The sequence below is a fragment of the Ovis aries genome, chromosome 2 (genome assembly GCF_016772045.2).
Source record: "Ovis aries strain OAR_USU_Benz2616 breed Rambouillet chromosome 2, ARS-UI_Ramb_v3.0, whole genome shotgun sequence".
NCBI classification, from domain to species: Eukaryota; Metazoa; Chordata; class Mammalia; order Artiodactyla; family Bovidae; genus Ovis; species Ovis aries.
This window is the reverse complement of record NC_056055.1, coordinates 719,414-732,953: the sequence shown is the minus strand read 5'-3', so window position 1 is coordinate 732,953 and position 13,540 is coordinate 719,414. Positions and strand designations below refer to the sequence as shown.

The following is a 13,540-nucleotide window of genomic DNA, read 5'->3' as shown; positions in this document are numbered from 1 at the left end:
AATAAAGTCTGACACTGTTTCCACTGTTTCCCCATCTATTTGCCATGAAGTGATGGGACCAGATGCCATGATCTTCATTTTCTGAATGTTGAGCTTTAAGCCAACTTTTTCACTCTCCTCTTTCACTTTCATCAAGAGGCTTTTAGTTCCTCTTCACTTTCTGCCATAAGGGTGGTGTCATCTGCATATCTGAGGTTATTGATATTTCTTCTGGCAATCTTGATTCCCACTTGAGCTTCTTCCAGCTGAGTTTCTCATGATGTACTCTGCCATTACCACTGTCTATTTCATAGATTAAGAAACTGGGGCTCAGATGTTAATTTGTTCCAACGACACCGCCAGAGAAGGGGTCAGTGGGATCAGAATCCAGGTTCTGTTCATATCAGACCACCAAAACTGACATCATACAAATGTGGCTTAATACATGATAAAATTTATAAAACCATTGCAAAATTACTCCGCTGCTCGGGAGGCCTTTGAAACCTAACTCATTTCATGTCCCTTGTGCCGGGAGTTTTGCTCCTCAGACGGTTTTAACTTTCCTTGAACTAGTTCATGGTTCTCTTGTGTGATTCACTGAGAAAGAAGAGTTAATTTCTAAGTAAAACAAAACATGTTTTGATTTCCAGATGGGTGCTCTTTTCAACCTGCCGGGCAGTCAAGTACAGCCATGAGAACACAGTGTCCTCGGAACAGGTCAGGTTCAAGTCCTTCGAAAGCTGCGTGTTCTCAGCGTAACGGGCACTCGTGCGTGCGTGTTTCCAGACCGCCGGCCAAGTGTGATGTGTTTGGACAGTCCTGGAGAGGATGACGTCACTGTGACAGGCCGCGGAGCAGCTGAACGGAGGGGTTTCTGGAGGGCAGGTTCTCTGAAGTCCTAAAACCATGTAGGCCCCTCGGGCTCCTGGACAAAAAAGCCCTTCCTGTGTCCCCAGCTCTAGCTTGTGGGGAATAGGCTTCATTCAGCCTCGGGGACCTCCCTGGGTTCCAAAGGGCAGATCTCAGCAGCTGCCAATCAGGGACGGGACCAGATGCGGAGGGGTGGGGGGAGTGGAGCGCCAGAAGCGCGTCCTTGGGGCAGGGTCCCGCCTCCCCTTGGGGGCACGCAGAACAGTGTTTTGAGCTCTTCTGCGGAATGAAAACCCCAACAGATAGAAGATGCAAACTCCCTGTTGAAGCCTCTTCATTCTAGAGAGAAGGTATCCATTCGATAGGAACCACTGAAGCCCAGCACCAGCTCACCTGATGCCAGGCGAACGCGGGCCCTGCACGTGCCAGGATGCTCATCAGCACTCCCCCCGCCTGAGGAGGGGATGCCCCGCGGCCCAGCCCCGCCCCCGGGGGGCACACAGTTCTGGGAGCGCCTGCTGCGGCCCCCTTTGGTGGGCAAGGCAATAAAGCTGTTCTTTCCTACTTCACCCAAAACTGTCTCTGAGATTTAACTCAAGTGTTGGGATCCAGACTCAAGAAGACAGGCTTTAAGTGTGAACTAGGGGGCGGTGGGTCCTGGGGGAAAAGTCCGAGAGAAACATCTTGGACACACGAAGTACAGCAGGAAAACTCCGCTGTCTGTGTGACGAGATGGAACGAGCCCTATATCAGCTCAGACATTCATGGGGCTGCTGCTTCTGCTAAGTCGCTTCAGTCGTGTCCGACTGTGCGACCCCATAGACAGCAGCCCACCGGGCTGCCCCCTCCCTGGGATTCTCCAGACAAGACCACTGGAGTGGGCTGCCGTTTCTCCTTAAAAGGCTGCTGCGTCACGAAGCTTCTGTTGTTGCTGGTTAGCCACTAAGTCAAGCCCGGCTCTTGGTGACCCCACGGACTGCAGCCTGCCAGGCTCCTCTGTCCACGGAATTCTTCAGGCAAGAACACTGGAGTGGGCTGCCCATTCCTCCTCCAGGGGACCTTCCGACCCTGGGCCTGAACCCGCATCTCCTGCATTGGCAGGAGGGTTCCTTACCACTGAGCCTCCGGGGACGCCCCTAAACAAAACTAGTTCTTCATAAATTTAGAAACAACATCACAAGAAATAAAAGAACTTTTCTTTGTGTCTCTTTCCTACTTTAAACCTGTTGTTTAGAGGGGTTTAATTTCAGACACGGCCCTACTTTCCTAGTTCTCAGTAAATATTTGATTGGCAGGTTTTGCGCCCCTGAATGCCTTCCATTCTGAATTCAAACTTTATCCCTCAGCACTGTTTAAAGCAGACCGTACACATTCTGTTGTTTTCTTGACTTGAGACTACAGTGAATACTACTCAAGCCTGTGAGAGCTGTGGAAAGCTCTCGCACTCTCCAGTCAAAAAATTCCCACTTACAGCTTAAACTATGACTTTATCAAAAAGGAAATAGAAAAAGAACGTAGTGACTTCAAAGTTTATTCATCTGATATACAACTACATAGTTACAGGCCTAGTGAGTGAGCTGTCCTCGAGTCAGAAAACTGGGAATATTATAAGCTGGACTTCGCTCTTGGAGCTTCCTTGTGGCTCAGCTGGTAAAGAATCTGCCTGCAATGCAGGAGACCCCAGTTCAATTCCTGGGTAGGGAAAATCTGCTGGAGGAGGGATAGGCGACCCACTCCAGTATTCTTGGGCTTCCCTTGTGGCTCAGCTGGTAAAGAATCTGCCTGCAATGCAGGAGACCTGGGTTCGATCCCTAGGTTGGGAAGATCCCCTGGAGAAGGGAAAGGCGACACCCTCCAGTATTCTGGCCTGGAGAATTCCATGGACTGTGTAGGCCATAGGGTTGCAAAGAGTCAGATACGACCGAGTGACTTTCACTTCACTTCACTTTGCTCTTGGAAGGAATGGGCTGAGGGCTCCTGAGGACGTGGGGCTGCAGCAACCCTGGTCCAGGTGAACAAAGGCCTGCGTGCTGGGGCAGGACAGCACTCTCCTCCCACCCCGCCTGCAGCAGCACCTGCCCTGTCAAAGGCCCCCCGGAGTGCAACTTCCCAGTGAAGGAGCTGGCCAAGAAAATTACACGATGCTGACGATTCCGAATCATACAGGCTGGTCTCAGCCGTCAAACCCCTCGAAGCCTCCACAGTCGCATCTGGGCCATCACTTGGCCACGGTTCCTTCACAAAATGTAGGCGCCCCTAGACCACTCAGTGGTAACCTGGCACCCTCAGGCAGGACGGTTCCTGCCCTGCAATCTCCAGGATAAACAAGCAGCTTTATGGAGTTAACTCTGAAGGCGAGGACTGTGACTTCATCACACGTGTGCTAATGCTTCTCTGTCAAAATTTCCAAATCAGGTTTCAAAAACAGAAAGAGGCAACTTTTGGAGACATTGTATGATCAACATGAAAACCACAAATCCTACCTGGTCACAAGGAGAACAGCATTTATTTGCCATTTTCATCTGTAGAGAGAGGGAAGCAAGGAGTCAGTATAATTTATTAATGGCAAAATTATTCAACCTGTCTAATTGGCAACTGAAATTAATTAGCTGCATGGGCTGTCCCCAGAAGTAAGTTTCTTTTATAATGCTTTTCCTTCCTGAAAACCAAACCAGAGCACAGAGGACTGTGTGGCAGTGAATCTCATAACAGGACACCCGAGACGAGCACGCCGACTCTGCTGTTTTTCAATTAGCAGCAGTTTATGTAAGAGAAGCTATGGGGCAGCAGCAGCTTACACTTCAGCATCTGAAAGCCTGGGGGAAATGCCTCCTGCACACACCATCTCAGGCGACTGTAGTTTCACGGCTCACACTCCTTCCCGGATTCTCCCAGCAATCCTGCAAAGTCCAACCAGCGAGGACACGAAGGTCCAGAATAATAGATCAGTCAAGACTGCCGCGGGAACGGGGCTCTGCATCCGCAGTTCTGGCTCTCAGGTGCTCAAGTCTCCTTCCCTCTGCCCCGCCCAGCACCCCAGGGTGCGAGATTCATACGGAGCCCGGTGCTTCTGCAAATACCAAGAGGCCACCACCTGGCCTTTCTCTTTGCCTTTTATCCACCCAGATACCCTTGAAATCACATGTCAAGTTGGAAAACTGAGGTCTTAGAGAGAATCTGGGGGGCTTCCCAGGTGGCACTAGTGGTAAAGAATCCTCCTGCCAATGCAGGAGACTCAAGAGATGTAGGTTTGATCCCTGGGTCAGGAAGATCCCCGGGAAGAGAGAATGGCAGCCCACTCTGGTGTTCTTTCCTGGAGAATCCCGTGGACAGAGAGGCTGGCGGGCTACGGTCCATAGCACGGCACAGCGTCAGACGTGCCTAAAGCAACTTAGCGCACACGTGGCACCTCCTGTGTAGCTGAGAGCCCCTGGGGTCCTCGGAATATGAATCTCACGCGTTTCTGCTTCCCTGGTATTTCAAAGTGCTCAGGAACCAGTGTTGGGCAGCGTCCAGGAGCAAGTCAGCAGTGAGAGAGAGACGGGGCCACGGGGGCGGCTGCGGGGCCCTCCCCTCACAACACGGGCGTCCAAACACACAGGTCCCGCCCGCCCCCAGCTGGCCTGGACCAGAGCAGGCCTGGGGGCGTGAATGTGCACAGTGGGGCGAGTCACCCAGTGGGGCCTGAGGACCGCGAGACTGGTCCACGGCCACCTTCGGCCAAGGGCTGCTCCTTCTGTGAGCCCCCGCGGCTGTGGCCGCGATGTTACCGCCAGGGTACGGGCTGCTCTAGGGAACTTCGGAATTCATTCAGGTGCTGCTCCCACCCCATGTGGTTTTAGTACATTTATTTATTTCAATATTGACCTTGATCATTACACGGACCATTCAAGGAGACAGAGGACCTGCTCCCTCCTGGGGACCTGCTGCGAGCTGCTGAGACTATCTGGTGGCCGTGCCTCTTTCTAAGCTTCCTCTGTCTTGGAAAGCTACATCTCTACCCGAGTTGGGTTCCCCAGATACACGCCGCCTTTCATCAGTGCGTTTGGACAGAGAACATGCAAAGTGCACGCTCACAGGGAACGCGGTGCAGGTCGTGGCCAGGGGGAGACGAGAGGCAGGCCAGGGCGAAGAGACAGACGCCGACTCAGCCTCTCCTCTCACGCCGGGAAGCTCTCGGGTGACTTAGTCTTTCCCTTTTTCTTAGTTAGAGATTCGATGTGTTGAAAAAGAGAGCACGAGGTTTGTCTTTCTCTTTCTGATTTACTTCCTTTCGTATCACAGGCTCCAGGCTCATCCACGCCACTAGGACTGACTCAAATGTGCCCTTTACACAGCTGAGCACCATTCCACGGGACGCGTGCACCACAACGTCGCGATCCCTTCGCCTGTCGATGGGGATCTAGGTTGCCTCTGTGTCCTAGCCACTGTGAACAGTGCTCCGTGACAACCCAGGGGGCGGGGTGGGGCGGGGGAGGGAAGTTCAAGAGGGAGGGGACACACGGAGGCCTGTGGCTGATTCATGCTGAGGAACAGCAGAAACCGTCACAATACTGTAAAGCGGTTATCCTCCAAATAAAAGCTTTAAAAGCGCGTGCTTCTGTTTGATGTTATGACCAACTGTTTTAGGGTTAATCTTAAATAACAAAGAGTCGTGACTATTTCCATGGACTGAAAAGCAGGCCCAGGGGCAGGGGGCCATCTCCATACTCACGTTTTGCAGCATCAGCTCGCTGATGTTGGCCGACACCACCCTCAGCCAGTCGGCACGCGCCTGGGCCGCGTGAAACTGGAGAGGCCCCGAGCTCACCCCATCCAGGGCCTGCACCTGGATCGCACTGGACCTGAAGGAGGAAGAGAAGAGATGCTGGGAGGAGGCTCTGGGGCCCGGGGCCTCAGGACTGGGAGGGGGCGGTGCTGTCCCCAGCCCCCGTCAGCCCTGCTCGGCAACGCCACGCTGCCACCACGGGAGGCACAGCTCAAGCTGTGGGCTTAAACTACCCTGTCTCAGTATCCTAAACAGATATACTGAAACTAAGTTCAAAATGCTAGAATCCCCCTTTCCTCCTGCAGATGGAGGCTCTCCAGACGTCACTGGGTCTGTCTGGCTTATGGCTGCGTTGGAGCCCAGCTTCTTCTCGAGGTTCTCCCTGGCCTCCCATCCAGTGCTGACGCCGGGAGCCGAGGCTTCCCATGGTCGCTGCTGAGCTGTCTGCTTCTCCTGCTGTTAGTTCTGGCTTCATGCATTTCGGGTTCTGTTTAGGGGCACATATAGTTTTAATTGTTGTATCTTCCTGATGACTTAAACATTTACCTTTAAAAAATGCCTCTCTCTTCTTTATTTCTAACAATTTCAGTTTCGAATTCTGTTCTGTGTGGCACTACGATAACCACCCCATCCTCCTGTGTTTATTGTTTACGATGTCTTTCCATCTTTTCTTTATCTGCTTGTATCTAAAATGTGTCTCTTGAAGATAGATCTGTTTTTCCTATTTAGTCTGAAAATCCACCTTTTAATCGGGCTATTTAATCACTGAAATGCAACTCTACTCTCGGTACAGTTAGACTTACGTCTGCCATTCTACTTTTCGTTGTCTAGGTGTCTCACGTAATTTTTGTTCCTGTTCCTCTTTTTCTGCTTTTTTTTATATTAGAGAATACCTTCTAATTAAGCACTTACATTTCTGTAGTAGTTTAAATATATATGTGTTTATACACACAGAGGAAGAGCAAACTAAACACCGTGAAAGCGGACGGAAGGAAATAATGAAGACTGGGGCTGGAAGCAGCGAAGCGGAGCAGAGGAAACCAGTGTGAACGGAGTCTGGCTCTTTGAGAAGAACAGCGGAGCTGACGAGCCTTCCGCTATGTGGACCGAGGGAGAAAGAAGGAGACCAAAAGACGAGGATTCGAGGTGGAAGTGGGACTGCCGCCACCAGTGTCACAGAACAGAAGGGATTATAAAGAAGTCATGTGAACACCTGCGGTCACTAAATGAGAGGGATTAGACGGAATGGACAAACCCTTGAAAGATACAACTGCGTAAGCTGATTTAGGAAGAAATCTGAGAAGATAATATTACAAGTGTAGAGACTCAATGTTTAGCCCCAAACTAACCAAATAAAAAGACAAGGCCCAGATGGCTTCACCACTGAGGTCTACAAAACATTCAGAGAAGAATTAATAACAATTATTCACACTCTCCCCCAAACAGAACAGAACATTTTCAACTTAGTTACCTTGATACCAAAACCACAAGTCATCACAAGAAAACTACAGACTAATATCTGTTTTGAATACAGATGAAAAAAGTCTCCATGAAACACTAGTGAATTAGATCTAGGAACACCTATTAGGAATTCTATACCATAATCAATGGGATTTACCCCAGGAACTCGAGGTTGGTTTGACACTTGGAAAGTAACGTCATACATCATCGCAACAGAATTTTTAAAAATCACACAATCACCTCAACAGGTGAAGAAAAAGCACTTGGCAAAACCCAAAACCCTCCCATGCTAGAAGACACTCAACACAGCAGTTGTTCCTAGCTTGAAAAAGGGCTTCAGCAAACACCCGGGCACCGGCTGTAGACAGTCGGCTCTCTGAGGAAAAGGGGTGAGTTTTGAATCCCAGCATGCCCATGCTTCAGCTCCAGGAGACAAGCAGACACCTAAGCTCTGGGAGCCCCGTCCACGACAGACTTCAAAACGCCAACCACCCTAAAACGGAAATTCTGGGAGAGACACGCGGGGTGACGAATGTGATTCCAGCAGACCCGCGGGTCCTATGCAAACGCTGCTGCTCGAGGAGGCTGTCTGCCAAGGAAAGCGGTGCAGTTAAAACTGCATGAGCAGAAACAACGGCAGTGTCGGCATGGACGCTGAAGACAGACCCCAACACACCCGCAAAGTGTGGCGAGAAAACCCACTTTCTGGCTTATTGCTATAGCAGTCATGCGGGGGTCCGTCGCACAGATCGTGTGCGTGCTCGCTCGAATGGAGAAGTCTCCCGATCAGCTCTGAGGTTCTGTCTGCTCAACGTTCAGCTCCTGCAGCGTTCAGGCTCCCCTGCAAGCCCCTCCCCTTCTGCCGTCCGCAGGTGGAACCTGCCTCACGGTTCTACAGTCAAAGCATCAGCTCAGGATTCTCAGCATTTTAACCGGATGGTCAAGGTCATGGTCAGAACTAGAAACCGCAGAGTACCCACTGCTCAGGACTCAGCTGCTCTGTGAGATCGCACATCAGCTCTTAAAGATCAGCAGTAAAACCTACACCCAGAGAAGGCAGCGTGTTTGGGGCCTGAGTTCCCAGGAAGCAGCCAAGTTCAGGCAAGGGGAGGATGGGCCATGCCCGTGTGCTTTTGGAAAAGTCTACCCTTACCAGGATTTCCTGACGCTTGGAGACAAAGTCTGATTTTCAAAGAGAAATCTAGGAAGACAGTTCCCTACTGTAGGGATTGAAGCGATTCAGTTTTTGGCTAAGAAAAGAAATCTATTCCAGTAAGGTTCAACGTTCATGCAGCTTAACTTTTCAGGTTGGGAAACAGCGAGTTCGACGTCACGTCAGCTCTGCGCTTGGAGGGGGAGCGGTCTGGGTCTTCTCCTGCCCCTTCACAGCTCCTCCCTGCTTCTCCACAGACACCGCCAGCACGGGCTCTCCCGGGGGCACCCCCGTGTCCTGCCACTGCTCCCCGGTGCAGAAGCCAGCCCCCCCCCACCCCGCGGACTCTCCCTCCGTCCCTGCTGAGAAGCTCTGCACAAACACCTCTGCTAGGTCGGCTCCATGACCACACAGCACAGATCGGTGATCTCATGGCCCTGGACACCTGCGTGGGTCCCACAGCAACAACCCCCCCGACACCTCCTTCAGCTGTGCCGGGGAACTCCAGCAGCACCCGACTTGACCAGCCATCAAAGCTGCGACATCGGAGAAAAAGAACCCAGAGTTACAAAGCCTCTTTGTAACACGTTGTGTGGTCTTTCGTTTAAAGAACGAATACACGCGATATTTCAAAATGACCCGCGGAACCGCTGACCCAGGGTTCATGGCCCACAGCCCCCAGGCCCCCGGCCCCGGCCCGGCCCGGCCATTACACCCTGATGGTGTCCAGGGGAGCGGCCCGGCCCGTCCATTACACCCTGATGGTGTCCAGGGGAGACCAGCATCTCTGCTCTGAGGAACTTGAAGCCCTCGTGTCTGGAAGCAGAGAGCCTGGCATCTGTTTACTCGCATCGAGCTCTGAAGCTTCACTGGCCAAAATGAGAGGGAGAGAGTGTGCGTATTCCTCAGAATTTGAAAAACATCTCCAAACTGTCACTCACGCGTCACACTTCTCAAGCCTGCCTCTGTGGCGTGGGTGGTATTTTTTCACGGAAGCTAGAGGGAGATTTTCTACCTTTCCCACCACGCAGCGGCAGCTCCAAGGACGCACATGAAATAGTAACAAAGACCCAATTTAAATGCAGGCACCCTTCTCCCCGCGTTTATTAAAAAGCCACTAATGCTGGAAAATTCTGGCACCACCCCACCCAAGTTCACCAAATTCAGAAAAGAATAGATAGCTTCCCCTTCGTGCTGCCCCAAAGGCCAGCTTATCCACCTGTCGTCACCCTTGTCCTGAGCCCAGGGCTGAGTCCTCCGAGCCTCAGCCCGTCAGGGAGCAGGGGGCTGACTGATGGGGCAGCGGGTCCCAGCCAGATGGTGGGGCCCCTCCCGGGGTCCCGCTGAAGGAAAGGGAGGAAGACCACCTCATGCAGGCCTCTCTCTGCTCTGACCTCAGGCCCTGCATTCCTGATGGACAGGAAGCTTCCAGAGGGCACGGACTCCCGGGTTTGCTCATCCTCCCCACCTCCCCACCCTGCCCCCCCAGCTAGCCAGCGCTGCACGGAGCAGGTGTGCAAGAGTATTTGTGAATTAGTGCCGGAGCACACGCCTCTGGGTGTGCAAGCCTCCCCCCTCCCCAAGCCCATGGCCCACGGACGCAGAATCTCTGTCCCCCAAGCCAGGGTGCAGCCTCTGAACACAGGTGCCTGAAGGGCTGCCCGCAGGTGCGGGGCGGTGGCGAGGTGGGTTGAGGGAGAGCCCGTGCCCAGCACACTTGGGCACGTAATTACAGGCACAGCACTGCATCCAGCACAGGGGAAGAACCAGCTCTGTGCTTGCAAACATGTGTGCAGAACCTGTCTCATCTCGTCCTTATGTTCCCAAATCCTTCCTAATTAACCACGCCTTTGAAAATTCCACTTTGCATAATGACTGAAATTAGTCTGAACAAAATTCAAAATACTGTAAATCAAGAAAAGAGAAATAATTCAGTATCATAAAGTAGAACACATTCTGAAAGATTCATAGGTGGCTAAAAGCAGGGGGACCTCTAAGTCTTGAAGCTTTCTTTTTACAGCTGTTTTGAATAGAACCTGTAGTTTGAGTCTATAGCTAAGGAAATTAGACACAAACACCACGTCTTTCTCTCCATCTTCTTTGTCTTTCCATCAGGATTTTTGTGTCCAGGAGGCACTTATCAGCCTTTGAGGGCTTTCAGTTCTATGAAGCAAACCTTTCAAACCCCTGAACACTTCTGCTCTAACAGGAGTGCCCGCTGACCCAGTGCAATATCCTAGCAGGGGCGATGAGGAAGCAGACGCCACACCCAGTTCTACTCAGCGCCCCCTTCGATTCATCTACTAGGAAACCCTGAACTACTGGCCGAAAACACGAGCTTCCTGAAACAGCGTGGTCTGCACCGGGGAGTGAGTGCTCTGAACAATTCCCTCCATGAAAAACATACACTTTATCCACACTGCCCTCCAGCTTCCCCACTGTTAATTAGCCTTTATCTCTAAATTCAGATCCAGACTTTTAACTACTTAATCCATGTGGTTTTCATCTAAACGAAGAGCCTGTTAGACTCTGAAGCAGCCGAATAGACGTGTTTGTGAAACAGGCGAGTTTGTTGTCCGGCAACAGACTTACAGGTCACAATACTTTGTCCCTTTCCAACCTTCAATTTTATTTTCATAGTAAATTGATTTTTAAACATGTTTTCGTATTTATTCCACCAGAAGGTAACTGTTCAGCTCCAGCAGGCTCTCCTCCCCAGAGCCCCCTCTGCAGGATGGATGAAGCTGGCTGAGCATCCCTGCGGCCCATCACGACCTTGTCCCGAGGCAGGCCTTGCCCAGGCCCTGCCCCTAGAGCCTCCTACCTGCACCTGCCCGGATCAGGCAAGCTCAGCCACGAGCACTGGGGCCCACTCTCCAAGCCCCAGGGCAGAGCGGGCCCTGGGTTCCTGACCCTGCTATGAGCCCCAGCAGGACCCCACCCTGCAGGAGGCCCTCCTTCTGTGGAGACGCCTACAGCCCCCAGGATGCTGTTTCCCCAGCTCTGCTCCACCAAGTGCGCTGTGCTTTCAGGATTTCCCAAGTAAACAGGAGGGAGCTTGGCACGAGCATTTAAACATGAAGCCATCCTTTGCAAAGCAAACCAGGCGTCAGCGGGATCCTTCCAACTCCCAGCATCGCTGTTCACAGCGCACTCATCTGCAGTCTGTCCCAGTGTGGCTGCCGTAAAGCCCCTGGGTCCCATCCACGCTCCTTCCTCCGAAACAACAACCCTCCCGACACAGCCGAATGGGGTCTTACTGTCAGTGACAAGATGCCAGCTCTCTGTTACTTTCACAAACACGGAAGACAGGGGACAAACAGAACCAACACTGTTTAATTCCCTCCCTCCTCCGTCCTGAGAAAGAGGAGCAAAGGGAGGGGCTCCCTGCCCTTCTCGAGGCCACCGTGAAGCGGAGGCCCAGGCAGGGCTCATCTGGGCAGAACCACAGGAGCAGCGCCTTGGGCACCGAATCCCCCAGAGCGGGCAGGCATGCAGACGCCGCGGGATTCGCTCAGACCGTCTCCCTGCTCCTATATCAGGCACTCCTCGCCCCACAAACCGCTAACGAACCCACAGCTGTCAGCACGCTTCTGAAGGAGTTTAAAAGCTCCGATAAACCCTGAGCTATTTCACGTTTTCTCCATAAAACGACCTTAGGACTAGAGGAGCACGCCCGGGTCTCCCGCCCGCTGGGCCGCCAGGCGGGGCTCCAGAGCCGTGCAGGTCCCGAGGCCCCAAGAGCCCCACAGACGAAGCGGGATAAGAGCTGGTTCCCTCCAAACCCGCTCCTTCCTCCACACCACCTGCCCCCTGCCCCCCGGGGGTAAAGCCATTGACCCAAGTCCAGAGGCCCAGGCTTCAGAGCATCTAAAGTCCCCTGTGCGTGGCTGGACCTACGACAGCCGTCTCTAAAGCACACGTTTCCCTTGTCCTTAAGGACGGCCCTCCCCTCAGCTTCTGAAATCCAGACAGAGTGGGCGCCTTGTTAGCCCAGGTCTCGGCACCTAAATGGGACTTGTCACGGGGACCACGTGAGAGCACGCGACTGCAGAGCGAGGCTGAGAGCGTCTTCACTGGACAGATTCCTGATCCGAGGTTCCCGGGTCTGAACACGCGGGCACTCGGGCCGGGCTCCCAGCCTCCGAGCGCAGGCAGCTGAGCCCGGCTGCTCTGCGGGGCGCGGAGCCCTGTGCTGCTGCTGGGCTCTGCGAGCGCACAGTAAGTCCCCTACACACGAGCCTTCAGGATGCAGACCTCAGAGTCGTGGCCGTGCACCCCGCCAGCGCCAGGCGGGGGTGGGCCTGCAGCTCTGCCCCCCGTCTCCTGTTGCTGCGGGTCTGCCCCCCGCCCAGGCGCTCTCTCCCCCGTTCAGCAGATTCAGCTCCTGTGTGCCAGCCGAGGCATCGTACTGCCGTACTTCTCCAGGCACTGAACCGCAAGATCAAAAACACTCTCCTCGTTTTTGTGTGTTTGTTATGTGTTATTTGTGTGAAAAGTGCTATAAACACATCAGAGTACAGCATGATCTGGCCGGCTGTGTTAGTTGGGTGCCTAGGCTGACTCTGTTGGACTTACAGGAACAAATCAGACTTTCGAACTTGCTCTTGAAGTGGAACTTGCTCGTATGGAGGGGACTTACTGCAGTTAAGATCTGAAGTCATCTGTCCTTAAATTAGGAAAAGTATCCAGCTGGCCCAATGTGGTCTCAAGTCCTTCCCATCGGGCTTGGAGGTCAGAGACAGGAAGTCAGGAGCCGAGGACAGGGGTCACCTGCTGCTGCCTGAGAGGCGGGACACGCCGCCGGGACGCATACGGAGATGGGGACCCAGCCCCCAAACCCAAGGAACTGAATGCTGCCCTCCACCAGAGAGAACCTGGTCTCAGGCGAGAGCCCAGCCCGGCCCCACCCCAGGCCAGCCTGCAGAGACGCCAGCACGCGCGCCAGCTGGCCCCTGGGGACCGTGAGAAGATAGACGTGCACTTTGGAAGCTGAATTTGCACTAACCGTAGCAACAGAAAACGGATGAGGGCCTGCTTAGGAGTGTCCTGCTTTCCTCGCAGATGCCAGGCCCACTAGGAAGCACGCTTCTCTTCACACAGAGTCAGAGGAATGTGTTAGTGACTGCCTGGCAGCCAGAAGCGCGAGCTGCTGCCCAGCGACCTGCGAGGCCGTGTGGCCGTGTCCCAGCGTCTGCACACGTGGTCTGGGAGCGCCGGGGCAGCTCTGCCTGTTCAGTGTCAGCGAACCTCCTACCCGAACGCTGTGCTGCTTCTGCGCCTGGCTTCCTTTCCATCCAGAGGTTCTC

The 13,540-nt window shown here is 53.3% G+C and overlaps 1 protein-coding gene across 1 annotated transcript in view; it reads right to left on the bottom strand.

Annotated features, from left to right (window-relative positions):
• SNTG2 (syntrophin gamma 2) overlaps positions 1–13,540 on the bottom strand; it is a 126,192-nt gene that overhangs the window by 27,209 nt on the left and 85,443 nt on the right. The window contains exons 10-11 of the mRNA XM_042242755.1: positions 5,564–5,693; positions 3,333–3,371 (exon numbers count right to left, since the gene is read on the bottom strand). Coding sequence (XP_042098689.1) covers positions 3,333–3,371; positions 5,564–5,693 — 169 coding nt within the window. The remainder of the gene's footprint in view (positions 1–3,332; positions 3,372–5,563; positions 5,694–13,540) is intronic.